Here is a 20,852-nt window from a genome sequence, read left to right as displayed (position 1 = left end):
TAACAATGGTATTTGTTTTCTTGTCTATGGTTTTGGTCTTGGTTGTTCTTAGTCTCGGGAAATGTAGCGTAACTAACTGCAGTGTTTATCCTGTCTGAAATCTGGCTACCTCGTTTTAGCGTTACCGTAGCTTGATTACGTACCATGCAGATGAATGTGATTAGCGTGGCAGTTTTCCCAAAGTTTGGTGGTTTTAAACTTAACGTTAACTAACTAGTTATGTTTTGTGTAAGAATGTATTATATATTGTGGTGCATGAACTGACCATACACGTTATCTAATGTTACAGTATAACGTTTGCTAAGGTTACTTAGCTAGATACATTTAATTGGCTATCATAACTGCCAAGGACACTCGCTAGTTTATTTGTGCATATTTGTTTGTGCTCCAATTTACACGCAAGTGTCTAGATCAGCAGTTTACACATGATGACTTTAGCCTTATGTGAAAAACCCTAGCTTTCATCACTTGTTGGTTAGCTAACTTACCTTACCAACGCTAGCGCTCATCTTACTCGTATAATGTTACGGTAGCCAGCTAGCTATCTATCTAATCAAAACAAAACCACGTTCATTGGCTAGCTACCTGTATTTGCCTGTTGGTTAGCTAGTTAGCTTTCAGCGGACTGGTGTTAGCTACAGAAGCTAGCAGCTGGACTTTGTACAAGTAACGTTAGCTACCTAGCTAATCAAAATATCAGTTTGCATTCATTGATTAACCTTAGCTTGATACCACCATATAGCTAGCCATATACATTAGACTAGGTTTGCTCATGTACACTTCATATGATTGGCAGGTGGGGCAAGCAGCTCTGTTGTTGCCGAGCAACCAACCCAGTGTTAGGACTATGAGTTTCGGCTAAAGATGTTCGCATTGTCAGCTACAAAAAAGGTAGATGATCGTTGTTTCTTAACAGACGCAAATGTGCACGTGAGAGCGATGATTTATACATTTAATAAAAACTGCTGCACCTACAAACTTAGTCAAGCCGGCGTTTTTCTAAAGCCCAATAGTCACTTTATGGACTCTTTAGTCTTGTTTTAATCCAGCGTCTAGGATTTAAGATGGGTAGGCGCAATAAATACTTTTAAAAATCAATTGCAAACTGCCCTATAAAAAAATCTGCAGTTAAAAAAATCTGGCATGTGCTTCTCGATAAAGGAAGAAAGGCTCATGACGAGAGGCGGATGAGTGTGTTGTGTACCTACAAGTTGATTTGGGATTTTCATTGAGGTTGGTGTCAAATATTTAACACTGAGCTTCAACCAATGCCTATAATAGACGACTATTGTCTCGTCTGTAATAATGGTGTTTTTGTGTATCTTATTGCATTGCAGGGGGAAGATCGTGCTGGGCTACACTGAGGCTGAGCTCCGGGTTCGAGGCTCTGGATACCAGTTTATCCATGCAGCTGACATGCTCTACTGTGCTGAGAACCACGTCCGCAGTAAGGCTTTTACTATGACATCTCTACCTTTTAATAATAATAATGGAATATTCCAAATAAAATTGGTTTAGAACAGTAACTTGACAATTTAACTTGATGTACACTACATGGCCAAAAGTATGCTCGTCGAACATCTCATTCCAATATCATGGGCATTAATATGGACTTGGTCCGCCCTTTGCTACTATAACAGCCTCCACTGTTCTGGGAAGGCTTTCCACTAGATGCTGGAACATTGCTCCAGGGACTTGCTTCCATTCAGCCACAAGAGCATTAGTGAGGTCGGCACTGATCAGTCGGCGTTCCAATTCATCCCAAAGATGGATTTGAGTTCAGAGCTATGTGCAGGCCAGTCTTCCACACCGATCTCTTCCACGTTCTTCCACACCGATCTCAACAAACCATTTCTGGATGGACCTCTCTTTGTGTACGGGGGCATTGTCATGCTGAAACAGGAAACTTTTGTGAAACATCACAGCACAGTTGAAAAATATATGGCAAATGGAAATCAAAAAGAGATGGTGTTAAGAGACAGATGGTAGGTGATGAGTGGAGCTACAGGGCGGGATTAATAACAACAAGATGACTCATGTCAAATATACTGTGTCCATAAAATGTGTATAGGTTATATAGCAAAACAGAAATCAAACTGGATGAGCTTCAGCGATAGATGGGAGGGGTTTGATGGTAGCTGAAGGATGGGATTGAAAACCAACAAAAAAATAGGAATAAATAAAAAATGAATAAAAACTAGAGTACTAATGGTATTTGGCCCAGATGTACTGCAAGGACCTCTGATTGGTCAACCCCAGGCTATGGTGGGGGGTTATAAATGGCATCCTGTCCTTTGTTCTGTGGAGAAAAGCTGAGGACAGGGGAGACTGAGCATCTACCTCCTAGCATAACATCTATGGTATGTCCTTCTCAAATAAACCTATTTTTCTCCCCCTGATTTGCTTTGGAGTTTGCGTTATTGAAGAATGACATAAATTGCTAACAGTAGCAAACCTTTGCCTTGATTACAGCTTTACACACTCTTGGCATTCTCTCAACCAGCTTCACCTGGAATGCTTTTCCAACAGTCTTAAAGGAGTTCCCACATATGCTGAGCACTTGTCGCGCAAACCAGGTGGGATGGGGTATCACTGCAGAATGCTGTCGTAGCCATGCTGGTTGTGTGCCTTGAATTATAAATAAATCATTGACGATGTCACCAACATAGCACTGCCCACACCTCATCTACCCATGTTTCACGGTGGGGGGAACCACATATGAGGAAATCATCTGTTCACCTACTCTGTGTCTCACAAAGACATGGCGGTTGGAACCAAAAATCTCAAATTTGGACTCCTCAGACCAAAGGACATATTTCTACTGGTCTAATGTCCGTTGCTTGTGTTTCTTGACCCAAGCAAGTCTGTTCTTCTTACTGGTGTCGTCCTTAAGTGGTGGTTTCTTGGCAGAAATTAGACCACGAAGGCCTGATTCTCGCAGTCTCCTCTGAACAGATGAGGTTGAGATGTATCTGTTACCTGAACTCTGTGAAGCATTTATTTGGTCTGCAATTTCTGAGGCAGGTACCTCTAATGAACTTGTCCTCTGCAGCAGAGGTAACTCTGGGTCTTCCTTTCCTGTGGCGGTCCTCATGAGGCAGTAGTGCTTGATAGTTTTTGTGACTGCACTTGAAGAAACGTTCAAAGTTCTTGATATTTTCCAGATTGACTGACCTTCAAAGTAGTGATGGACTGTCGTTTCTCTTTGCTTATTTTAGCTGTTCTTGCCATGACATGGACTTGGTCTTTTACCAAATAGGTTTATCTTCTGTATACCACCCCTACCTTGTAACAACGCAACTGATTGGCGCAAACTCATTAAGAAGGAAAGAAATTCCACAAACTAACTTTTAACAAGGCACACCTGTTAACTGAAATGCATTCATGGTGACTACCTCATGAAGCTGGTTGAGAGAATGCCAAGAGTGAGCAAAGCTGTCATCAAGGCGAAGGGTGGCTACTTTTGAAGAATCTCAAATATAACATATATTTAGATTTGTTTAACACTTTTTTTTTTGTTACTCCATGATTCCATATGTGTTATTTCATAGTTTTGATGTCGTCACTATTATACTACAATGTAGAAATTCATTAAAAAAATATAGAAAACCCCTCAAATGAGTAGGTGTGTCCAAACTTTTGACTGGTACTGTATATATTATGAATAAGCTTGAAGTAGAAGCCTAGGTGTTGTTGTCCACTAGTTTACTCAAATTAGGAAAGGGGTAGTAGGGTTAGGGCAAAATAAAAAAGGAATATCTATTTTAAAAATATATATTTGAGATTGAAAATAATGCAGACAATTAAATTGATGGAATCTACAATCTATCTGCAATATTAAAGCTGATCTACCCCCAAAAAATGTTTTATAAAAAACAAACATGTAAAGGGCCTTCCCCAAACATTGGAAGCACAGACTCGTCTAGAATGTCATTGTATGGATGTAGCGTTAAGATACGTTTTCCTGGCATCCGCCAAACACAGATTTGTCCGTCGGACTGCCAGATGGTGAAGCGTGATTCACCACTCCAGAGAACGTGTTTCCACTTTTATTTTTATTTCACCTTTATTTAACCAGGTAGGCTAGTTGAGAACAAGTTCTCATTTACAACTGCGACCTGGCCAAGATAAAGCAAAGCAGTTCGACACATACAACAATGCAGAGTTACACATGGCATAAACAAACATACAGTAGGAGAAAAAAAATTATAATAAAAGTATATATAGTGTGTGCAAATGAGGTAAGATAAGGGAGGTAAGGCAATAAAATAGGCTATAGTGGCGAGGTAATTACAATATAGCAATTAAACACTGGAGTGATAGATGTGCAGAAGATGAATGTGCAAGTAGAGATACTGGGGAGCAAAGGAGCAAGATAAATAAATAAATACAGTATGGGGATGCGGTAGTTGGATGGGCTATTTACAGATGGGCTATGTACAGATGCAATGATCTGTGAGCTTCTCTGACAGCTGGTGCTTGAAGTTAGTGAGGGAGATAAGAGTCTCCAGCTTCAGCTATTTTTGCAGTTAGTTCCAGTCATTGGCAGCAGAGAACTGGAAGGAAAGGCAGCCAAAGTAGGAATTGGCTTTGGTGGTGACCAGTGAAATATACCTGCTGGAGCACGTGCTCTGGGTGGGTGCTGCTATGGTGACCAGTGACCTGAGATAAGGCGGGACTTTACCTAGCAACGACTTGTAGATGACCTGGAGCCAGTGGGTTTGGCGACGTGTATGAAGCGAGGGCCAGCCAACCAGAGCATACAGGTCACAGTGGTGGGTAGGATATGGGGCTTTGGTGACAAAACGGATGGCACTGTGATAGACTGCATCCAATTTGTTGAGTAGAGTGTTGGAGGCTATTTTGTAAATGACATCGCCGAAGTCGAGGATCGGTAGGATAGTCAGTTTTACGAGGGTATGTTTGGCAGCATGAGTGAAGAATGCTTTGTTGCGAAATAGGAAGCCGATTCTAGATTTAATTTTGGATTGGAGATGCTTAATGTGGGTCTGGAAGGCGAGTTTACAGTCGAACCAGACACCTAGGTAGTTGTCCACATATTCTAAGTCAGAACCATCCAGAGTAGTGATGCTGGAGGAGCTGGCATGTGCGGGCAGCGATCGATCGAAGAGCATGCATTTAGTTTTACTTGCATTTAAGAGCAGTTGGAGGACACGGAAGGAGAGTTGTATGGCATTGAAGCTTGTCTGGAGGTTAGTTAGCACAGTGTCCAAAGAAGGGCCAGAAGTATACAGAATGGTGTCGTCTGTGTAGAGGTGGATCAGAGAGTCACCAGCAGCAAGAGCGACTTCATTGATGTATACAGAGAAGAGGGTTGGCCCGAGAATTGAACCCTGTGGCACCCCCATAGAGACTGCCAGAGGTCTGGACAACAGGCCCTCCGATTTGACACACTGAACTCTATCAGAGAAGTAGTTGTTGAACCAGGCGAGGCAGTCATTTGAGAAACTAAGGCTGTTGAGTCTGCCGATAAGAATGTGGTGATTGACAGAGACGAAAGCCTTGGCCAGGTCGATGAATACGGCTGCACAGTATTGTCTCTTATCGATGGCAGTCATGATATCGTTTAGGACCTTGACCATGGCTGAGGTGCACCCATGACAAGCTCAGAAGCCAGATTGCATAGCAGAGAAGGTACGGTTGGATTCGAAGTGATCAGTGATTTGTTTGTTAACTTGGCTTTCGAAGACCTTTGAAAGGCAGGGTAGGATAGATATAGGTCTGTAGCAGTTTGGGTCGAGAGTGTCTCCCCCTCTGAAGAGGGGGATGACAGCGGCAGCTTTCCAATCTTTGGGAATCTCAGACGACACAAAAGAGAGGTTGAACAGGCTAGTAATAGGGGTTGCAACAATTTCCTCAGGTAATTTTATAAAGAGAGGGTCCAGATTGTCTAGCCTGGCTGATTTGTAGGGGTCCAGATTTTGCAGGTCCGGTGTCCAATGGCAGTGAGCTTTACTACACTCCAGCCGACGCTTGGCATTGCGCATGGTCATCTTAGGCTTGTGTGCGGCTGCTCGGCCATGGAAACGCATTTCATGAAGCTCCCGACGAACAGTTGCTTCCAGAGGCCGTTTGGAACTCGATAGTGAATGTTGCAACCGAGGACAGATGATTTTTACGCCAGTCCCATCTGTGAGCTTGTGTGGCCTACCACTTTGCGGCTGAGCCGTTGTTATCTCTAGACCTTTCCACTTCACAATAGCGCCACTTACAGTTGACCGGGGCAGCTCAAGCAGGGCAGAAATTTAACGAACTGACTTGGAAAAGTGGCATCTTATGACAGTGCCACATTGAAAGTCACTGAGCTCTTCAGTATGGAACAGTATACTGCCAATGTTTGTCTATGGAGATTGCATGGCTGTGTGTTCAATTTTATATACCTCTCAGCAACGGGCGTGGCTGAAATAGCCAAATCCACTCATTTGAATGGGTGTCCACATACTTATGTAGTGTATACTTGTGGGGCAGCAGGGTTAGAGCGTTGGACTTGTAACCGAAAGGTTGGAAAATCACATCCCCGAGCTGACAAGATAAAAATCTGTTGTTCTACCCCTGAACAAGACAGTTAACCCACTGTTCCTAGGCCATCATTGAAAATAAGAATTTGTTCTTAACTGACTTGCCTAGTTAAATAAAGATAAAAACAATCAAATATTAGTACTACATAGAGCTATGTAATATATTTATTTATGTGCAGTAAGCTAACTACATGTGAGTTAGAATACTTATTTTCCACCATCATTTGCAAATAAATTCATAAAAAATCTACAATGTGATTTTCTGGATTTTTTTTCTTCTCATTTTGTCTGTCATAGTTGAAGTGTACCTATGATGAAAATTACAGGCCTCTCATCTTTTTAAGTGGGAGAACTTGCACAATTGGTGGCTGACTAAATACTTTTTTGCCCCACTGTATATGCTGCCTTTTCAAAACTTTTGACTCACAACCTTTCATTGCTTTTAGAAAGTAGCCCAGGGTAGTAGGTTGGTATGTCTAAAAGGCAGAGCTTTGATTGGCAAACTGTCCGAGAGTTAGTGGAAGTCTGGTTGCGTCCTTAATAGTCTCTCCTTTCTCCCAGAGTGTACACTTGTTCACTTCCCTTCATGGATTTGAAAGGAAATGACTGGTATATTAAACTCCCTCTAGCCCATGCCTACAGCAATCCAATGCTTTTACATTGGTTGAGAGTAGTGAACCAGTGCACACTTCAGGAGGGATTATTGGGACAAACCATATAGACGGCGTTGGCTGACAAACGTCACAAAAATGATGCGCGCACATCGATGTGGCCGGAAGCCACGCGGTTTTTATAATTATGAGCGGTCGGGTAACTAGAAACAATGGCTAAAAGCTTCCATGTGGGGAACCGTAGGTGGCTTGTTTCGGCTAGTTTTATCTTGTTGTTGATACCATGTCTTGTTATGAGGTGTTTTGACAGATTTCATGTCAATTCTAATATGGCAGAAAAAATCACTAGCTAGTTAACCAGCAACTCTAACAATGTATTTGAGAGACAGGTGCTCATTGTGCACATGAATTCATGTTTTCCATTAACATTTTTCAAACAAAATGTAGTTTACATGTTGTCAGCAATTTAAGCCGATCCCGTCTGTTTTGCCTCATAGTTGCGCGCTCAACGGTTTTTGTTGCTAAACAACCAACCTGTCTCTGTGGGACACATGGTTGGTTAGAGTGGAGAATATGTTTACACATAATCCAGATTATGGAAGAGATTGTGCAAAGCCCAGAGCAGATTAGAGCAGCGTACCGGTGAACAGAGCAGAGTGGTGAACTGGGGCCACATATCCATATCAGGAATGGAATAAAGATCCAAAGTCCACCAGTGTCCACTGAAAGTGACACACGAGTTTCAGCAGCACTGCAGGGGAACACATTTGGGTGTAAATCTGCCGCGTCTGCAAATCTCTTTACTGCGCGCCTCTCTGTAGAACAATGGGTCGACGGAGCCTCACACCTGTGTCCATTCACCACCATGAACCTACTCCGGAAAGTTGCACAGTTGAGACGTGCTCTACTCCACAACACGCCTTGCAAAGACAACAATAGGCCAATTGGGTGAAGGATCAAGGAGTGTGTGTGTGTGTGTGGACATTTAGAGGTGTGATGGTGCATAGGTGCATGTACACTCGCATGCAAACAGCATATTTCGGGCAGACTTGCTTTTGTAAGCGTCGTGAGTGTGTAGGGGTTGGTTCCATGCATGGGTGCACATATGCACTGTGTTGCCTATGTTCAGTTATGACCATACAATCATTGGTTCTGATACATCCCCCTGACTCAGTGTCGTATGTGATTCCAGTGATCAAGACAGGAGAGAGCGGGCTGACGGTGTTCAGACTGCTCACTAAGGATAACCACTGGAGGTGGGTCCAAGCCAACGCCAGACTGGTCTACAAGAACGGCAAGCCTGACTACATTATCGCCACCCAGAGGCCCCTGGTGTAAGTGCAGCTTTAGCCCCCCTGTTTGTATGAAAGATTTCAATGAGGTGAATGTAATGTGTAATCCTAAACAGTCAGAGCTCTTTAGTCCATAGTGTTAGGGACTTTTGTCCAAATAGTAGTCCCTAGTGTTCTGGTAAGCTATGTCTCGTCCTTCTCTTGTTCCCAGTGAGTAAGAGGGAGGACAGTAGATTGGATTTCATCATGTTAATAAAATTCTCGCGACCCCAAATATATGGGGGGGAAAAATGTAAATCACAGGAAATGTTTACTTTTTTAATGTGGGGCTTTGACAGTCAATCATTTAAATAATTTATCTTATATATATATATATATCCCATATCCCCATGTTGTGTCTGAGCGTCTCAGGGTCAGGGGGCGTGGTCAACAGTACGTACCGCATCTCTCCTGTCACATCCAACCTGGATGGATATTTGGTTTTAATGCAGATAAGGGCTCTGAATCAGCATACCATGAGTTTTAATGCTCTGAGGGAGACTGCATTGTATTCCCTTTGAGTCAAGAACCAAAACGTCTCCATAGTGACCGGTGAATGCATTGTCTGCAGCATTCGGTCACATGGCAGCTTGATCAGCTGTTCAATTTCACTTCCTGGCATGTCAACTGAACCAGGATCACACTGATTTTGCTGATTTGTTATATAATTTGTTTGTATTTCCCCTGTATGCTTGTGTTCAATTCGTTCAGTTCCCCAAATGTCTGTTACATAGGCAAGGAGACACCTTTTATTTTCATTACACAGAAATTTAACAAAGTTTGTAATTTAAATCCATTGCGAATGACAACCGTTCCTCTCAATTTGAAAAAATCTTTCCAACACTCCCCCTCAATAACGACCAAGCTTCGGTGTGAAATACAACATTGTCATGCTCTGATCCCATATCCCCAAATAGTTTTGTGAACAGGTGTGCGCAATGTAGTTTGCAATGTTCTACGCTCAGCTCTTTTGCCGCCAGTTGCTCTCGGTGTATCCAATATAGCTCAGTGGGTGTTGTCACGCCCTGGTCTTGTGATTGTCTCCACCCCCTCCAGGTGCCACTTATTATCCCTGGTGTATTTATCCCTGTGTTTCCTGTCTCTCTGGGCCAGCTCGTCATGTATGAATTTCAAGTCAACCAGTGTTTTCCCGTACTCCTGCTTCTATTCTCTTTTGCTATTCCTCCCGGACTTGACCCTTGCCTGTCCTGTCTCTGAGCCCAGCTGCCTGACCCCGAGCCTGCCCGCCGACCTGTACCTCTGCCTCCCTCTGGATTACCGACCTCTGCCTGCCTTGACCTGTCTTCTGCTTGCCTCTGTTGGAACGTTAAACCATTGCTACTTCGACAGTCTGCATCTGGGTCTTCCCTTGATTCCTGATAGGTGTATCATACAATGCGTCCATTTGGCAAAGGGAGACACATTCATAAAGGGAGACACATTCATAACTAAAGTGCAGAGGCCTGCCCACCGTCCCATGGTAGATGGAGCCCCATCTGTGCAAAAGGCCACCATTCGATCCCATATGGAGTCTGTTTTTCAGCACATTGAACGTCCCCTGTGCCATATCATGCTTTGGAATCGTGAGACAACAATATGCCCTCGTCAATAGCATCCCCGACATGCGGCGAACCAAAGTTAATGCATGGGCATCTCGGCCCGCACAGCTAACATCTATTTGGAGAGCATGAGGTGGGGAGTTTGAGTCGTTCAGTCAGTTTCCTCTTGATTGCTTGCTATAGCATGAATTCTTAGTTTCACAGTGTTATCTGACAAAGGTATTGATGTGAGTTTCTGTGCCTCTGTCTCCCCACACATTGTTTTCCCCATATCAATTGCGGTAATTTCAGTCTCTGCAATAGTGTGTGGTTTCATAGCGTAGCAGGCTCAGCCATTCACCGTGGAAATGATTCAAGTGCAACCGTCAAGAGCGGCCTTTTCCCACTTTCTACGGGCGCTCTGTCGTTGAATTTTAACTTTTAGAATTGAATAATCTTCATTCCGATTTTTTTAAGTTAACCACATTATAATGATTTTGAGAGACAAAGAAGATATATATTTTTTTTTTAACCCGGATTTTGGTAATTCTCCCACAACCCCATTTTCATATCAGGCAACCCGACATGGGTCACGACCCCTAGTTTGGGAACCACTGCTGCACACTGTTAAAATGAAGCTGCCACCAACTTTAAGGACACAAAGCCTTAACTTTGCTGGAGTTTTATCCTAAACAGAAAGAGTGTGTTCTGATTGGTTCTCTCCATCCTCTCGTACCCAGGGAGGAGGAGGGAGGAGAGCACCTGCGGAAGCGTTCCATGCACCTCCCCTTCACCTTCGCCACGGGCGAGGCCCTTCTCTACCAGAGTAGCTACCCCATCCACGGCCTCACCGACTCACTCCAGACTAAAGGCAAGACCAAGTCCAAGAAGGCCAAGCTGGACAAGAACTCATCGAAGGATCACGGTGGACTGGACCCCAGCTCCCTGCTCGGGGCATTGATGCGGCAGGATGAGTCCGTGTACGTGTGCCAACCAGCCGTCGAGCCCAAGATGTCCTTCCACAGTAGTCTGTTTAGTGGGCGAGGCGAGGGGGAAGGGCAGAGCAGTGGAGGCTATAGCGGTGGCCCTCTGGGTGGGAGTGTGGGAAAGAGCTGGAGCTCCGTGCCCAACGGGGCTCCTCCATCCAGCTTCGACCCACTACTCGCCACCCTGGACTCACTTTCTCTGGAGGGGGACGAGACATGCTCTAACAGGTGATTGTATATTTGTATGTATTGTATATAAGTATTTTCAAATTGAATTGAGTGTAATGTCCCTTTGGACTGCCCAATGTACAGCCAGTCTTGCCCAAGCTTTCCATTTTTTTGCCCTTCAGTTTTTAATTCCAATATTTTGTTAATGTATGCATTGCTGTACTCTCAAGTCTATATGTATTTTGAATTTGTCAAATAAAATAAATGTCTTCCCATCAGCGAGCTGTTCTCTGCTCTGGAGAACCTGGGTCTGAACGCAGAGGATCTGGAGCTACTGCTGCTGGATGAGAGGATGATCAGAGTGGAGATGGATCCGGACTACATCCCCTCGCTCAACGACCTGCTCACCAACAACGAGATCCTCTCCTACATCCACGACTCGCTGGAGAACAAGACCGAGGAGGGCCAGGGTGGGGACAGTCACGTGTCCATACCACCACCCTCAACCACAACCCATCCCCCTGGCCCTATCCTTAATTCTACCCTTATCCCTAACCTTTATAACCAAGCCACCCCTGCTATGCATATCTCTACCCTCCACCCCCAGGCTACTAACCCTCCTATCCCCCAACCCACGTTACCCCCTCACAGACTACCAAAGCAGCCACCCATAGTGCAGCTCTCCCAGCAGATGCAGCAGCACCTCAACTTAGTAAAGCCCGTTCTGGCAAAATACCCCTGGCCCCCGATACAAACGGACGTCCCCACGCCAAGCCAGCCAGACACACTGCAGCACACAAACTCACTAACCATGGTCAATAATGGTCACTGGCTTCCCCAGCAGGAGCATCTGCATGCGGGGCTGGACGACCACTGCCACAGCATTCACCCCCTGGTCAACGGTAAGACATCCCAGCTGGGGCCTCAAGGGTCCGGGCAGCTCAAACACCACCAGCACCAGAACATCATCCATCTTCAGAGCCAGTGGCAGCAGCAGAACCAGCACCTACAGGTCCAGCTTCAGCCTCAGTTCCATTTCAAACAGCAGAAGGCAAGTAGCAACAGCGGTGCCACTCTCAACGGGGTGCACCCTGATCCCGATTGGCAGAGGTACGGCTATGACGACCAGTTGGAACTGACCGCTAACGGAGCCTGCACCGTCTCCTACACCAACGGGCGCGCGGACACCCTCTCACACGCTACAGGAGGTGAGGTCACTCTCACAGATTACGGTACGGGTGCTTCGACTACCGTGGGCATGGTGATGAACTGGGGTACGGTGGGGGGCACAGGTCACTACCAGGGACAAGGAGGGGTGACTGCTAACCCCTCAGACCATCTGGAGCATCACAAACAACATTCTCCACAGGTCCCATCCGCCTACTTTCACCGCCAGTACCCCACCACACAGAACTCCTTAGATTACATCCTGGGGCTGTCACAGCCTCAACACACCATGCCTTCTCTGGGCGCCTACGGCATTTTGAATCGCCCCGCTTCCCAAGATGCCACTCACTGCAAGGTAAGAGTCAAAGAATAAAGCAAGATGCTCATAGATGGATAATAAACCTGATGTCTTTTTCTTGTGTAATATTTGGTGAATTTCTGTGACTGTATGTTTGTGGGACTGTCTTGTTAATGGTTGACATCCTAGCATTAGGAGCACTATTTCGATGTCATGAAAGCGATGGTTCTCTGTAAAGGCACTGATATAGCATTGGGAAGCCCTTGCCTCGGGCTTGTTTCGGCTGCTGATTTACAGTTCAATGTAAGATAAATCGACGTGAGCGGACATGTAATGTGAAACAGATGAGTGGAGAGCAAAGGGTCACGGCGGTGGAGAATCTGTTGATGGAGAGGAACGTAGGTCTCCCATGGAGTGGCGTTGGATCTTTCAGGATTGCGCCACCATCAAGTCAACCGTTGGAAGGGATTCTGTCGACGTGAGCATCGACTGCAGTAGGAATACCCTCTCCTGCCAGGGCTGTTTCCTTGCGGGTAGCACAACATAGCCTTGACCTAAATGCCCGGGTCTGATCCTACCGCAGTGTGATTGTGACGGAAGCAGCTCTGGTCTGCAGGGACCGCCTTACAATCTGTTCAAAGCTGATAATGTCAAGCATGACTTCAGATCAGGACACTGACTGGGAGTGAACTAGTGTCGGCTACGCCACGTCCATGGCTGCACCTTCAGGGTGTCACTTACTGTACAGTTGCCAGTATATGTTGTGTTCGGGTCATGTAGGCTCCCAGCTCCGTTGAGTATTGAATGAGGTTGCTTTTAAGAGTGTATCACGCGCGGTGTGCGTGTCACACACACACACACACACACACACGTTTGTACCGGTTGCTAACGTGTTGATCTGAAGTGAAGAAGCTGCGTTTTAATTGCACAACAAGCCTCCGTACATTTGGCGACGAAGGTGAGATTAGGACCCGCCTCTGTGCATTTGTAACTTTTTCTTTTTTAATACAGTACAGGAGTCTTGTCAGGGAGGGACACAAGGGGCCCAGTCGGTCAAAACAAGGCCTCAGGGCAAGACGAACTGGACATTAGTACAGCACACAGTCCATTCTGCATGCTGGACACCATCTTCCTCTCCTTGTTTGTTGTAGTGCTGAATTCATGTTTCAAGATCCATGAAGGGTAACGAACGATAGAGTTGGTTGGTCTCTTTGTTGAGAGAGAGAGAGAGAAGAGCCGATGGTGAAGAACTGTAATGAATAGAACAAGGTTGAAGTCCCACAATGAGAGCTATAGCTCCCAGGCAGCGACTGCTAACCGGACCGGCAGCCGTTCATGCCCCCCCCATCCCACTCCGCCTTCCCTGTGTTTTTCTTCAGGGTCAGCGACCACGCCCCAGAGGAACATAGAGCCAAGCTGGCCAGTCAAGCATGAGCTGTCCTGACCTACAATTTTCCCGTCGTCATTACCTAATACATAGAGGGGCAGAAGAATGTGTGGCAATGTTGTGTGTATGCGCATGGGTGCGTGCCTACATGTGTGGTGTCACATCCCACCACAGGGGGTGCTGTTTCCCCCCCGGCTAGGGGTGTTGATGTGATTTTGGGATTGAGTAGCATTAGAGATTAGTTGAGTTTGGCCTACCTTAACCTGGCTGGGTTTGTCCTGCTGCAGGTGCGCAGTGTCCTGCTGGCCTGCCCCTATGGGGGGCCTATATAAGGTGGCCCTATTAGGATTTCTACATGGATGATGCCTAGCTAATCCGTTTAGGGCCCACTAAGCAGGATTACAATTAGACCGATGGTAGAAACTGTCACAACAGACACACACAGGGGATTCCCTCATACAGGGAAGCCACAAAGTACATACTCACACCTATGGAGTATAGAGAGTGGAGCTCAGTGCTTGTACCAGTGTCAGTACTCTGTTGGTTTGGCAGATATGCTACTTTGTGTAGTTAGCTAGTGTATTAGCAACTACTACAAGCTACAGTTAGAGTAGCTATCTCTGCTGTCTAGTTCCACCCATCCTCTGCTGTCCACTAACCTGTGTGTGTGTGTGTGTGTGTGTGCGTGCGTGCCCGCTCTGCACCACTCCGCTCTCTGGCAGACCTGACCTGCAGGAGCCCTTTCCTGCAGTCAAATGACATAGTGTCCTCATGGGTACAATGTTATTCATGTTTTTCATAATAAACATTATTTCTAAAAACCCACCTTTTATATGTCAAAAGGTTTTGTTATATTTCAGTCTTCTGTGATGTATATAAAATGTCATTGAGATGCAAACTCAAAATGTAGTACGTTTCAACTCTATATCTGACCCGGTGGCTCCTTCTTGTTTAAGCTCATAACCATGTGTGTGAGGTGTACACTTCTGTTTGAAAGTAGATTTGTTTAAGACTACCTGACCCTGATTCAGCCCACTGCAGTGAAAGGTTAAGTGAATGGTGTCAAAGACCTCAACATGCCACAGAACAGAGCCCAGTGTAGTGATTAGAGTTAGTTTGTCTTTTTTGGGGGGGGGTTGTGTCCTATCATATGCATACAGCTCCAATTATATTTTTTAATGTTGTTCTGTGTTTAGATGGAGAGCGGCTGCATCCTCAACGACACCAACGTTGCTCACACAGGGAGCGGTCTACTGCCCGATGTGAACGGCCAGACAGCCAGCGACAGTCTCCACCCCCAGCCCGGCGCCCTACAGACCCTGCCCACCCTCCCAGACCCACAGACTACTGGCTTCTACCTCTGAGACACGAGGGGGGGGGTCAGTGCAAAGAGGCACCATTGGACCATTTTGTCAGGGGGCATAAAAAATTTAACAGAGGAGACGCGAAAGAAGAAGAATTTAAACTGAACTGTGGATGTTACGACTTTCTATGTAACATTCTCTCCATTTCATTTGTGTACGACGGACTCAGGACTCAGTGAAAGAGCTCAGCATAGTGTCTCTCTGCACTCTGACAGTAGTTTCCCCACTGGCACACAGCTCAGGGGAAACCAAATGCATCTTCTCATGTTACGCATTTTTTATGAAGGGTATGGTTGAGAGAGCGGCGATTTCTTCACCACTGTGAATTTCATTGTTTTTCTTTATGGGTGTACAAAATACAGTTTCGGACAAAGATTATTAACAAGACTGTGATAAGAGACATGTTTTACCACTGTCATAGCTACAGTACTGCGCTTTAGTACAGTATAACTTGTTAAAGGAGGGAAAGTGAATGTGGGTATGGAAAGGATGGAGAAGGATTGATATGGAGATTAATATTCATTATGAAGAATGATGAGACATCATTTGAAGGAGCTGGATGTCTGAAATTATTGTGAGGTAGATTTATAAATGTTCTGTTCTGTGTTATGTTTTGTTGTGTCATCTGCCCATAGAGAGGAAGAGGAATTGATTCAGGTTTTGGAGATCTACGTGTTGGTAAAATAGTATTTAGGTTGTCCTCTGACGTGTTATTGAGATTGGATATGTGAAACAGATCCCATATTATGGTCAAATGGTATCTAAATATGAAGAAGGAGAGCAGATCGGACGGAGGAAGGGATGACCGTTTTGGGGTTTTGTTTTATTTCCATGCTGCATTTTAGCCTGGAAGAAGTTTACGTTACCAGTTGTGTATTTATTTAAATGGCACTGAAATCAACCAAGGCATTTTCTTCTTTTCTTGACTGGCTACAGTGTGAAATCACTCAATACATCAAGTCCCGTAATACAGCAGGAGATGGCTTACATTCAGAAGTAAACAAGCACATTCCAGATCCATCATTCCTCATTGAAAAGCTTTGAGAGAAATATACATTCGGATTCAAGTTGATTTCCTGAATTGAACTGAAGTTGAGCCGATGGCAAGAGGAACGGGTACGGTCGTTTCAGTGGGCCTCCTCTCTTCCAGGGCCCCAAGTGATTCTGTCATGGTCATCTATCACAGTGGATCTCACACCTCTCCTCGGGGACCCCCAGAAGATTCCCAATTCTGTTGTCGCCCTGAACGAGCACACCTGATTCACTTAGTCAAGGGCTTGATGATTAGTTGACGTGTTGAATCAGCTGGGCTAGCTTTAGAATAGGTCAAAAGCGTGGAAACACTGCTGTATCGCACTGAAGACCCTGTTCCATGAGGATTGACTTGGTCACACGCAGACTCACGGGCATTGATCCAAATGAGAGGACAAGTCTTTTTAAAGAGATTCTGTATTGAAAAGTTGCAATGTTGAATGTGTTGTGTAAATTGTAAAAGAGTTGTAAAAAATATCCTATTTGCAGTATTTCGTTATTAAAAAGTGCTGGAAAATAATTTTTATTAATATTGGTAGCGTTAGAATTCTCTCCATCCAAAATGGCACTATATTCTCTACATAGTGCTATACTTTTAACCAGAGCCCTATGGACTGATCAAAAGTAGTGCACTATATAGGGAACGGGTGCCATTTGGGATGTAAACTTATTACATAAATGTCACAAACAAATGCATTTACAGACTTGCCTCTTTATATTTGTTTGTCTTTTTTTGTACACAGACATTTCTTATATGAAATAGATTTATTTAAATCAACCAGGAGATGTATGTAAAAAAAAAAAAAAAAGCAAGGTGACAATCAATAACAACAACTGCTTTTTTAAAAATTGTGTAAATAGTAAGGTATTTTTTATGACATTTGTTGCAAGCACTAGTTTAAAAGCACTGGTCCTTACAAGCCATTTTTCTCTAGCACAAAAAAGTAGGCTTGTAGAAAATAATTTTGGACTCAATATTATATTGACTAAAATACCTACAGTTCTGTGTTTTATTTCAAAGTCATGTTTGGATAACTTTTTATGACTTTTACTCTCAAGGATATGGTGACATACTGGAGACTCACATCCCAGATTTTTATGTTTAAAGATACAATGGTGTCATTTTTTTATTTATTATCACGTTGAATTTATTGAATTCATTTTGATATTCTAACACACAAAGTTATTGTAGATGTAAAAAAATGAATAAAAGCAGTTCAAATGTTAAAATATACTATTTGATCCTGGAAATAAAGGATTTGTGCAATCACAGTTCATCCTAATCATAGTATGTTTGTGCTCATATTATTTTGTTTCTTTGAAAAGTGTTTAATTGAACAATTATTTCTGATTGGTTCTGTAATCTACACTATGAACTTGAAGGTGTTTCTTTTTTTTAAACATTGGGTGTTAAAATCACAATTGAAAATGGGGCTGTGTATGTTCTAATACGAAGGTCCATCATTTCTTCATCCACAAGTCTCACAGCTCACTCGTGTGCCTATACAGAAGCATCGTTAAAGGCAATGGCTGCTGTGCTGTCTGGACAGTAGGTTATGAGACAGACAGATAGACTTTGTGGGGGACAGACAGACAGACTTGTAGGCGACAAACCAAGGCACCAGACTGGACGCGTGCTTTCGAATTCCCAGAGGACAGCTTCGGTATTGCATTTCAACTGAAGTACGGCCCAGAAAGACAATTCCCATCGACGGCCCCATAATTCGAAAATTCATAATAAAACACTTTTAGTCATCACCTTTTTTTAAATCACTCAGCCGAAGATATTTACATTTCATATTCATGCACTGATGTCATGAGCCCAGCTGGCAGAGTTTCCGGAGCATGTTCGCACAATCCTGCCGTCTCATCGGGACTAGTGCGCAGTCATAGTAGTCCCGGTACAAAAGAGAACAACCACGAAACGGCATATGCGAACGTGAGTAGATTACGTTGAAAACAACGGGGTGTCCATCTTGGACATTGTCTCCAGTACTTCTAGACCTAAGTGGGACAGACAGACGTTTGAGGAGACAGACAGACTTGCCCTGGAGACGGGAGTGACTCACGCTATGCACCACCCAACCAGAAAGTGAGACAGTCTCTCTGAGAGTGCTTCTATCTCCATCCTCATTGATCGCTTCTCTCCACCCATCCCCCCTTTCATCCCCTGGACAATCTCTCCCTTTTTGCACAATGGCAAATGTGTGAACACTGACCCAGGAGCAAGCAAACAAACACATATTGATATCCCCTGCTGGAGACTAGAATAACTACACCTAGCAACAGTGGGGACAGACAGTGACAGGCATCCATTTTCTTTCTGCATGTCTGACTGACTTCCCTCCATGAAACTAGCACGCCATTTTCTCCATCACTTCCTATCTCCTTTCTGTCTCTCTCCTATATGTCTCCTGTATGTGTATCATGGGCTGTGTTCAGAAGCAACGAAATAGGAGAACATATTTTGAAACTGAGTGAGTTAGACCTGGGTTTCTGTGGCAAACCTTTTTGGTACGCTTTGCCCTACTGAACACAATGGACCATAATAGACGAGGTGTTGGTTGGTGGAGACAGGAGAGAGACCCTCTGTGGCGTAGCTAGACAGTCCAGAGTCCAGACAGAAACAGCCCCCTGCCTCGTCACTCTAATGCCTGCCAAGTTTCATACAATCTCTGTCTAATGAAGTGTGACAGCCTGACAAATTTTATTGAATAGAAACGCAAAGAAATGCTATTTTTGAATGTTCACAAAAAATCTTAGTCGAACCATCTTGGGAGCATTAATTCAGGAACATGTCAATCTTTCACTGGGGGACTTTTACGTGCAGTATTATCTTGGAAGTAGTTCCTGCTTTACAAAGCTTCTCCGTTACATTCGCCTTTAGAAATTGATGTAAGTATAACAGGGTTTTATTCCAGTCCCTGGCAGCATATATCCTGTACATGTTTATCTACTTTAGAAGGATGGGAGAGTGTTCAGAAACCAAAGAGAGACGCAATGCCCAATGACAGTTGCGCAGGGTCACCCAAGCCAACCAATCCCTCCGGTCTGCCTCCCTCACTAGCACGTTTTCATCTTTAATGACCCACATGAAATCCTTTCTGAGAGTTCTTCTTCTCCTTTGGTTTCCTCAGTCAGCCATGCATGCTTGTAACATGATCAACAGGAGGAAGCAGGGCTAGCCCCTAGGTCTTCCCCAGTGTTTTCCTGCCTGTCACACTCCATTCCAGGGGGGAATGTTTTCAAGGTGCGGATGGAGCTCATATGTATGATGATCCCTCTCTACACCATACCTAGCCCCTGTGTGAGCAGTTGACAACAGAGGCGGTCCAAATGGCACACTAATCCCTACAAAGTGAACCACTTTTGACCAGAGCCCAATGGTCCCTGGTCAAGTGTAGTGCACTACATAGGAAGCCATTTGGACATAGCCGTAGCACACAACACTATATGCATTATAGATTCACCATCAGCCCTGGAACTGAACCACTGAGCACTCCCCCATTAGGTCACGACAACCCACTCCTCAATTAGGAAGCTTTCCAGGTTTTATGTCACCACAGCAGCCTAGTGCATTGAAAGCATATAAAATATGAAACGGTTGCTCCATACCATTCAGGGCAGGCCATTTCCCTAATGGCAAATATAGGTTCTGTACCTATGCTTTGCGAGCAGCAATCTTGAGAAAGAGAGTGGTGACCTGGTTGTTGAGTGACCTGGTGACAGCAATGCTTACATTTTACATAACATTTGAGTAATTTAGCAGATGCTCAAATCCAGAGAGATTTACAGGAGAAATTAGGGTCAAGTGCCTTGCTCAAGGGCACATCGACAGATGGCCCCAACGCTCTTAACCACTAGGCTACCTGCCGCCCTACTTGAATAGAATACAATACGCCAATACTTGACTACAGACAATCAAGGATAACTGCAGAGTAGGACTGAGAGGGCCTTAGATATGCTGCAGTTATTATTTCCAAAAGCAACAGAAAGATGGTGTGTTTGCTTTAGTGAGGATAGAGTTCGATCCTGGTTTCAAGTACTTTATCATTGAGTCTTGCATTGTGTCCTGGAGTATCCTCTCTCCTTTGTCCACTCCAGGGACTCTGAGTGCATTATAGATCGGTTTCTGTGTTGTTTCTTCTCTCTTCTCTTTTTATTTGTCTTCTGTGCACTTGACACACTGTGTTGCCCAGGAAGAGTGTTGCTGCTGGAGACAGATCTCTCCATCGAACCCCTCCCCCTTCATCCATCCCTCCCTCCCCACTAGTGCCCCGTCGTTCAGCCCCCCATCCCCCAACACACACACACGCCCGTTCCCCCCACCGCCCCATGGGCTGTCAATGCACATTACTTCCAGCTTGTTGCACACACTCCCCTTTCTCTCTCCTACTCATAGCAATATTGATTTTTGTTGGGGTTATATAT

The 20,852-nt window shown here is 44.6% G+C and overlaps 1 protein-coding gene across 2 annotated transcripts in view; it reads left to right on the top strand.

Annotated features, from left to right (window-relative positions):
- Window positions 1–17,243, top strand: part of LOC112266555 (aryl hydrocarbon receptor-like) — a 75,675-nt gene extending 58,432 nt beyond the window's left edge. For both annotated transcript variants that reach the window (XM_042297044.1, XM_024444127.2), the window contains 5 exons: window positions 1,338–1,447; window positions 8,343–8,484; window positions 10,760–11,233; window positions 11,453–12,695; window positions 15,222–17,243. In XM_042297044.1, coding sequence (XP_042152978.1) covers window positions 1,338–1,447; window positions 8,343–8,484; window positions 10,760–11,233; window positions 11,453–12,695; window positions 15,222–15,389 — 2,137 coding nt within the window. In that variant the 3' untranslated portion in view covers window positions 15,390–17,243. The remainder of the gene's footprint in view (window positions 1–1,337; window positions 1,448–8,342; window positions 8,485–10,759; window positions 11,234–11,452; window positions 12,696–15,221) is intronic.
- Window positions 17,244–20,852: the final 3,609 nt, after the last annotated feature.

This window comes from Oncorhynchus tshawytscha, linkage group LG14 (genome assembly GCF_018296145.1).
Source record: "Oncorhynchus tshawytscha isolate Ot180627B linkage group LG14, Otsh_v2.0, whole genome shotgun sequence".
Lineage (NCBI taxonomy): Eukaryota > Metazoa > Chordata > Actinopteri > Salmoniformes > Salmonidae > Oncorhynchus > Oncorhynchus tshawytscha.
Note: the sequence above shows the minus strand (reverse complement) of the source record. Positions and strands in the feature narration are given on the sequence as shown.